This window comes from Emiliania huxleyi (assembly GCF_000372725.1).
Source record: "Emiliania huxleyi CCMP1516 unplaced genomic scaffold EMIHUscaffold_311, whole genome shotgun sequence".
In the NCBI taxonomy this organism is placed as follows: domain Eukaryota; phylum Haptophyta; order Isochrysidales; family Noelaerhabdaceae; genus Emiliania; species Emiliania huxleyi.
This window is the reverse complement of record NW_005199673.1, coordinates 105,119-113,289: the sequence shown is the minus strand read 5'-3', so window position 1 is coordinate 113,289 and position 8,171 is coordinate 105,119. Positions and strand designations below refer to the sequence as shown.

The following is an 8,171-nucleotide window of genomic DNA, read 5'->3' as shown; positions in this document are numbered from 1 at the left end:
CAGTGGCTTTGGTAAGCGTACGGGAGATTAATGATTTTCTTTGCGATTATTGAGAGCCGCTGTTTGCGAGCAGAGATGTTGTTGGGAGTCGCGAGTTCATCACTCATCTCTTTTAAAGCTCGTGGTGGGGGGGGAAGAAGAAGAAGAGTCGGGGCGAGATGTGGTGAGGAGAGCAAGAGAGTGGGGGGGGCACGGTTCGTGGAGAGCTAGCAGCGGGGAGGCGGAGGAGGCGGCGGCGGCGGCGGCGGCGGCGGCGGCGGCGGAGGCGGAGGCGGATGAGGTGGTAGGTGGAGGAGGAGGTGGAGGCGGAGGAGGCAGAGGCGACGGCGGGGGCAGCTGCTGGCGTCGAGCACGGGTGTATTCGCATGCACACAGTTGGCCTTATGCGTGTGCGTGTGCGTGTGCATGTGCATGTGCATGTGCGTGTGCATGTGCATGTGCATGTGCATGTGCGTGTGCGTGTGCATGTGCATGTGCATGTGCATGTGCATGTGCATGTGCTTGTGCATGTGCGTGTGCATGTGCATGTGCGGAGTATGGGTGTGACGCACCGACGATCCGAAGGGGCGCACATACCAGTACAGCGTGTACATGTGCAGCAGGGCGGCGATCTTGTCGCTGAGCATATTCCCTGCGGCGGCCCGGGGGGAGGAGGGATTGTGTGTGGGGGGGGAGGGGGAGGGGAGAGGGGTAAGAGCGGAGAGACAGGGGAGAGAGGGGGGAGGCGGGAGAACGGGAGAGGGGGGGGGGGGAGGGGGACGTGGGAGAGAAAGTGGATGGGGCACACGCGCCCGGAATCTGCCCGCCGTACACGGCCGTGTGGTTCGCCGACTCCGCTCGCGCCGCATTCACAATCTGCGGGCGGGTGCGCCGTGGAGGAGCGGTGGCGGTGCGGCGGGGCGAGCGGTGGCGGTGCGGCGGGGTGAGCGCAGGGGGGTGCGCGGCTCGAGGCGCGAGGGCGGCCAGCGAGATGCGAGCGGCGGCGCAGATGCGCGAGCGAGCGAGCGGCGGCGACGGCAACGGCGGCGAGGAGGTGGCGGAACAGGGCGGCGGCGGTGGCGCGCGGCCAGCGCGCCTGCCTCGCGTCGGCCATCATCCCTGAGACCGCGATGCCCGTGCACTTGTCCACCGTGTAGATGCGCCGGTTCGAACCAGGCAGCATCATCTTGGACAGCTTTTGCTTCTCGACGCCCAGCACGACGCCGTCCTTGCAGCGGATGCCAATCGCGGTGCCCGAGTTCTCGACCGCCTTGGCGGCGTACTCAATCTGGAACACGCGGCCGTCAGGCGAGAATGTGGTGGTCGACTGATCATAGCCCGTTCCGATGGAGGACATCGCCGAGCAGTTTTGCCGCGAGGTTGGTCGACGAGGGACGCCGGGGCAGCAGCACCAGAGTCGGGCTCCAGAAAAGCGCCGAGAAGAAAACGGGCCGGGCCCGATACATAACTAGCGCATCACACTCTCCTCTCCTTAAAATCCCTGTGTGGTGGCGGCGTGCCGTTCTCCCATCCCTCCCTTGCCTGTGTCTTTTCTTTCTTTACATAACGGTGTGGGGGCGCGGAGGGCTTGTTTGCGAGCGTTATTTCCGAGGCGCTGCGCTAGGCTCAGAGCGAGTTCGCGCTGCCCTAGGCTCCAGAGACAGGCGAGAAGAAAACGTTGGCTAAAAGGAAAAAATATTAAAGACTTCGCGGAATGGCGGACGCCCTCGTTCAGCTCACCCGACGTCGCCCAGCAGGCCAGCTTCGGCTCTGTGGCATCCACGGCGCGTGGCCGGCCGAGTTTCTACCACAGGCACGTCGCCCTGGCCTCTCTGCCATCTTCCTGCTGCCCTCGAGCTCGCCGGCCAGCTTCGCACACCGTAGGCTGGCCGGCAAGACGCAGGCGCGGCACAGCTTACGAGATGTGTGCAGAGGTATTAGCGCCCTCTGACGATGGTACAGTTATCTTGCAATGCCCACGCTGACCAAAGCCGAGCGTAATGCTGCTCAAGCACGCGACCCCGCCCGCGTTCCCGGGCCAGGTGAGGCACGTGCTCCAGCCGGGCCAGTGGCTGCTGCGCACCGACGCCTGCCGCCAATCGTGGGCATTCTCGTGCGCACCTCTGCGTACTGAGGACCTCACCTCAGCAGCTAGCCATGACACGCCTGCGGCTGTGCGCGGCGTGCGATGGCTCGCCTTCTTTTCGGATGCGGAGGAGGCCGACGATCCTCCGTTTCACTTCGTCGACATGCGTCACCGCGTGGTTGAGCCAGATGCGCCGCCCCGGAGGCCGACTAAACCAATACGAGGCTAAACCCGATAGGTGTTCTCTTCCCATTCTCTTTCCCATTGGCTGTCGACAGTGTACTTGACAGTGTCATCTCGCGTTTTCAGACCGTGCACAGACTGCAGTGTGTAGCGTGTTCTTTGTGCACAGTCATACTACACGTTTTAGACGAATTGACGACTATCTGCTGTGAGAGTTAGGCCGTCATTACGAAGCCCCGGTTGGCAAAACCTGCGGCATCGGCCGGCAGCCGTCACAGGGCGCGAGGCCGAGCACCTGAGACGCTGCGAGGGGTCCCTCTCTTCCCTCACGCCAAACCTGCTCCCGCGCTACGGTACATCGCCACCTGGTTGAAATATGCCGGCACGGCCTGCCGCCACACCCCCAGCCGCACCGCCTCTGCCGCCGCCGAGGCCGCTCGGGCAGTGGTGACTGCCAAGGCATAGCGTGCCTCCTCCGCCCGGGCCTCGGCCTCGGCTGCGGCTGCCTCCGCCCTGAGAGCCGCTACTTGTTCGCGGGCCAGCCAAGCCACGTCCTGCGCCTCGCTCGCCCACGCGTAGGACACCGGCGCCCCCACCGCCGTGGCGAAGGTGCCAGCCATCACGACGCTGCGGCTGCTCGAGCGGATCTTTTCCGAAAGAACGTGCCTCTTTGCAATGCTCCCATGCAGATGGCAATGGCGCCCCGCCGCGCGCCGGCCGGCCGCCGCACGAGGCTTGTCCCGGAGGCCGCAGGCGTTGCACAGCGTCTTGTTGCACCGCCACCTTGGGGTATCGGTGGTGCCGCAGCGTACGCAGAAGCGAGGGCCGGCGGATCGGGCCAAATACGCCCCGTTGATCTGGTGCGCTTCTCCGAAGCTGGCTGGTTCCCCCTCTGCCCTCGGCAGGCTCGTATTTTGAGCAGGCTCCGCCACAAGCTGCCGCCCGTGGAACCCAACATGCTGGAACACTTGTGGCACTCGGCGGCCCGATTTTAGCGAAAGGCAGATACTTCATCGCGTGTGGTCGTCGAAAAACCGCCTGTTCGCCCGTTTTGGACCCCTTCGTACCAACGGCTCCGAAAAACCGCTCGCCTCCTTAACGACGACTACGAGGCCCGGCGGTCCATCTGCGCCTTCTCAGCGGCGGGGGGGATGTGGACGGTACGTGCGGACCGCGTGGTGCTGCGATGGTTTGACGAGTGCGACTCTCAGCGTCGACTTTGCGACCCCACCCGGAGCCTCTGCTGCTCCGAGGGGTGGGGGGTCTGCAGACCGACCCGGCCGAACTTCAGAGTGGCGGTGCTCCTCAAATACCGTTCAAACGCCCACGATGTTGTGGAGGGGAGATATGCTGATGATCCTGGCCCGATTGGTTCGCTCAGAAAGCTTCTGGTGGTCGTTTCGTCGTTAAGAGGCTCACGGCGCTCAGTGCATCACACCGACCGCGCGGACCGCCAGGGTAAAGCCGTACGTGCGTACGTCAGTACCCTAGAAGTGTTACTAATAGAGAGCACCAGAATGACGCTTATCAAAAACGAATATAGTAAAGTACCGAGGGCAAACGAGTCAGCGCAGTATGTGTGTATGTGAAGAGAGGCCTGGTCCGTGCGGGTCGTGGCGAGAGAAGCGGCTGCCGGCAGCGGGCCAGGGGCTGAGGGCTGTAGCCTGCAATCAAACGGCCGGCACGACGCGACGACGATACACAAACATGTGCGGCAGCGCCGCAAGAGCCCTTGAGCCCTTGAGCAAAAGAAAATGCCTCGCGACCGCACGCGAGCCACGGCCGCTGTCAGCGCGAGAGCTTGACGCCCGAGTGGACCGCCACGACGCCGCCGGTGAGGTTGCTGTGGCTCACGAAGCGGAAGCCGGCATCGCGCGCCAAGTTCGAGAGCTCCTCCTGCGTGTGGAACTTTTGGATGCTCTCGACGAGGTACTGGTACGACGCGCGGTCGTCGGCCACCAGCCTGCGTGATGAGTTCAGAAGTCAGCAGTAGTGTCGGTTTGGGGCCGTCGGCGACCGATCTGGCTGCTTAACCGGAACCACTCCTCGTACTGCGGGATTGATTCAGCTGGTTGGTACCCGCCTCGTGGTGCTCGCACTAGTCTCGGCTAACTCTCGCCCTCCGACTGCGGGGATGACGTCGAAGGAGTACCTAGGGTTAGGGTTAGGGTCAGGGTTAGGGTTGGGGTAAGGGTTAGGGTTAGGGTTTAGGGTTGGGGTAAGGGTTAGGGTTAGGGTTAGGGTTGGGGTTGGGGTAAGGGTTAGGGTTAGGGTTAGGGATTAGGGTTAGGGATAGGGTTGGGGTAAGGGTTAGGGTAAGGGTTAGGGTAAGGGTTAGGGTAAGGGTTAGGGTTAGGGTTTAGGGTTGGGGTAAGGGTTAGGGTTGGGGTTAGGGTTAGGGTTAGGGAGGGAGGGTCAGGGTTAGAGTGCCGCTCGTAGAGGCGCGCGAGGAGGGGGTTGGTGACGTGAGAAAACTCGAGACAGAGGAAGCGCCCGCCCGGCCGCAGCACGCGATGGGCCTGAGGTGTGAGTAGGAGGGGTGTGAAGAGGAGGGGTGCGGTGAGAGAGAGGTGTGGAGAGAGAGGTGTGAAGAGGCGCAGAGGTGTGGAGAGGAGAGGTGTGGAGAGAGAGAGGTGTGGTAGAGGCGAGAGCGCCTCGCTCAGCGCCTTCTCGATGTGCGTCACCTATGGTATATTATTACATATTATTATTATATATTACATTGTTATTGCCTTCTCGATGTGCGTCACCTATTGACAGCTTCTCCATCAGAGTGTAGTGTTGTTCATGTCTCAACAATGCCTTGTCGAGGAGCGTCACCTAAAAGAAATGGTCCTCCTCAGAGCATTGAGATTACCTAAACAAGCATTGACATGAACGAAACACGTTTCGGATCCCAAAGGCAATCGTGTACACATCAAACGCGCAGTCGTCGAACGGCAGCTGCTCCGCCGACCCAACGACCTAGCCGAGATATGGCCGAGATGCGGCACTGCTCTGCCGACCCAACCACCCAATGCATCCGCGGCCATATCTCGGCCATATCTCGGCCATATCTCGGCCATATCTCGGCCCAACCACCCAGTCCATCCGCGGTCGCAGCGAGGCCGCGCCGCCGTCGAGCGCGCGCCTGGAAAGCACAAATGAACTCCTAAACACGAACTACGAGGGGAGAAGAAATCCTAGGCGCGCCGAGCGCGCGCCTACAAAAGAAAGACCCCGTTGCGAAAAAGAGATGCGGCCGTACGGAAAAAACGACTCGGGCGCTCAGCGCGCGCCGCCGCCCCTCCTCGAGCATCGACTTGTTGATGTCGCACACCACCACCCTCGGCTCCTCGACCCCTCCTCCTCCCCCTCCTCCTCCTCCTCCGCCGCCGCCGCTTCCGCCGCTTCCGCCGCCTGGCAAAAGAGAGCAGAGAGAGCTGCGGAGAGAGCGAGGGCCGTGTGGCCCTGCGGCTCGGTGGGTGCGGCGGCTAGGCGCGCGGCGCGTCGATGCTGCGATGGAGCGTGCTGTCTCACGGCGGGCGGTGCCGGCGGGGTTGGCCCGCCTGACGCGGCGAGCGCGCCCATCTGGTCGGCGATCCGGAAGGCGATGTCACCCGTGCCGCCGGCGACATCGAGCACCTGCAGGTCGGGCTTGCGCATGCCGCCGAGCCCGATCATCCCCACCACCGTGTCTTTCCAGATGCGGTGCATGCCCGCCGACATCAGGTCGTTCATCAGGTCATAGTTTGAGGCGACTGAGTGGAAGACGTTTCCGACGAGGCGCTCCTTCTCGTCCTCGTCGACGGCCTTGAAGCCAAACTCACTCGCGCGCGAGGTGGCACGCGAGTGCGCGTCCGATGACAGGAGGCGGCCAAGCAGCATAGGCGCTGGCCTCCTCGCCGAGCCTGAGACCATCGCCGACGCGCGTAACATGTGGAAGGCTGAAGTCGAGCGGAAAAAAAAGGCGGGGGCTTCCACACCAGACGCGTTGGTGTCGCGTGTCTGTCCTCGACCCAGCCCTAGCTTGGGATGTCCGTTGTATTTATTTATTTATTTGGTGTCGCAGCAAGAAGCGGCGAGAGACTGCGAAAAGAGATACGAAGAGGCAGACTCCCCAGGGTGGGCGACGGCTAGCGCATCACACTCCTCTCCTTAAAATCCCTGTGTGGTGGCGGCGTGCCGTTCTCCCATCCCTCCCTTGGGGTGTCTGTTTTCTTTCTTTCTTTCTTTGGTGTTTCTTTGTCACCGAAACGGCGGGCGTTCCTCCATGGCGGCTGCCTCCTGCGGCGGCCACCATGGTGGCCGACCTGGAGCTCCTCAGCGGCCGCAGCCGCTCGTGGCCGCTGCCGAAGGCACCGGTCGCAGGAGCTTCAGCTCGGTACACGCGCTGCCGGCCGGTGGGCCATGCTTTGTTGGACGACGCGCTGGTGCTCTATGTTCTCACCCAAACACTCTATCACACCCTTGCCTCCCTGCCAGAGCGAGCTAGATTCTCCCCGCCTCCCTCCCGCCTCTGCCGCGCGCCTTCTATGGACGTCAAGTGCAGCACCTAGGGGGAGAGAGGGGGTTTGCCCTGGTAGGGAGGTGGCGAGGCCGCGCACTGCAAACCCAGTGTGAGGAGTGGGGGAGCTGGGACAGGGCGTGTGCGCCTCTGATCTGTCATGGTCTAGTGGCCGATAGGATCCTCCCTTAGGCAGCGATGGCGGGTCGGGAGAGGCCCGAGTTCTCAGCCCGCCACTTACTGTCAGCCTCTCTGACTGCCCAGGGTCTCACCACGATGCCGCCCGAGTAGAGGGGGTAAGGTGTGTAGAGTGCGGCTGTGTATGGAACCTCTCTCTCCGTGGATCCCACCTGAGCCCACTCGCGGTGCGAAGGCTCCTAATGCGGCAACTGAGCCCGCAAGGGTGGGTCACTAAGGGGGAGGTTACGTTGGTTGATATGTTGTGTTGTGGCGTAAAGCTGTGCAGCGGCGCAGCGAGCCCTGCCGCGGCTAGTCGTCGAGACTGGTCGGTGGGTGGTGCCTGTAACAGCTGAGGCAGGGAGACTGCCTGTGAGTAGCGCAGCCGCGCGGTCGCCCGAGGAGTTGGGATGCCCCCCCCCCGCCCCGCCCCCCCGTCCGCCCCAATCCCGCTAGGAGCAGTATACGCACCCCCCACTGCTTCCCGCAGGCGAGAAGGGACTCAACTCAAAACAATGGGCTCGCCCATACCGGAGTGGTTCGACTCCACGCAAACCCGGAGTGGTGAAGGGCTGGCCGTGCGGTGGTCTCGCCCTCGCCGCCGACGGAGCCGCCTGGAGCTGGGGCATGGGATACTCTGGCTGGCTGGGCCACGGCGACTCGCAGGAGGGACCAGCTGCTGCCGAAGAAGATCGAGGCCTTTGCTGACCAGCGCGTCGTCGCTGTGTCGGCTGACTTCTTCCACATCCGCAGGATCCCGCCAAAGCCTCGCCCTCATCGCCGACGGCGCTGTCTGGAGCTGGGGCTTGGGAGGCTCTGGCCAGCTGGGCCACGGCAACCAGCACCAGCTGCTGCCCAAGAAGGTCGAGGCCTTTGCTGGCCAGCGCGACGTCGCTACCTCGGCTGGAGCCACGAACAGCATCGCCATCACCGCCGACGGCGCCGATTTCACGTGGGGCAATGGCGAAGACGCCTGCCTAGGCCACGGAGAGGACCTGTCGAACCAGCTGCTGCCCAAGAAGATCGAGGCGTGGGGTCTGGGGCAGTGAGCGAAAATTTGATTTGACAATGGCGCGTTGAGAGAGATACTTTTAGCAATACCAAACAACTCTAACACTCATGTGAAACTCTGGCGAGCAGGTTGTTTCTTTTTGAAAGAAAGAAAGAAACAAAACATGGGTTAGTGCCAGTGCGCGCCAGTCCCGTGCCCCGTGTTGTGGGGAGTTTTGTTGTAAAATTCTAATTACCTTGTACCGGTTC

The 8,171-nt window shown here is 62.7% G+C and overlaps 2 protein-coding genes across 2 annotated transcripts; both read right to left on the bottom strand.

The window, feature by feature from the left end:
• Positions 1 to 548: 548 nt before the first annotated feature.
• On the bottom strand, positions 549 to 1,336 carry EMIHUDRAFT_55830 (hypothetical protein; the record flags this gene model as incomplete). Its single annotated transcript, XM_005774439.1, has 3 exons — positions 549 to 631; positions 786 to 855; positions 1,022 to 1,336. Coding segments are annotated over 3 exons (468 nt in total), but the record flags the coding sequence as incomplete, so codon positions are not given.
• Positions 1,337 to 4,036: 2,700 nt separating this feature from the next.
• On the bottom strand, positions 4,037 to 6,115 carry EMIHUDRAFT_74671 (ubiquinone biosynthesis methyltransferase; the record flags this gene model as incomplete). The annotated part of the gene is made up of 7 exons (XM_005774438.1): positions 4,037 to 4,211; positions 4,292 to 4,356; positions 4,714 to 4,767; positions 5,135 to 5,212; positions 5,259 to 5,282; positions 5,496 to 5,637; positions 5,802 to 6,115. The coding sequence occupies 7 exons, from the start codon at positions 6,113 to 6,115 to the stop codon at positions 4,037 to 4,039; spliced, it is 852 nt and encodes a 283-aa protein (XP_005774495.1).
• Between the last annotated feature and the right edge of the window lie 2,056 nt (positions 6,116 to 8,171).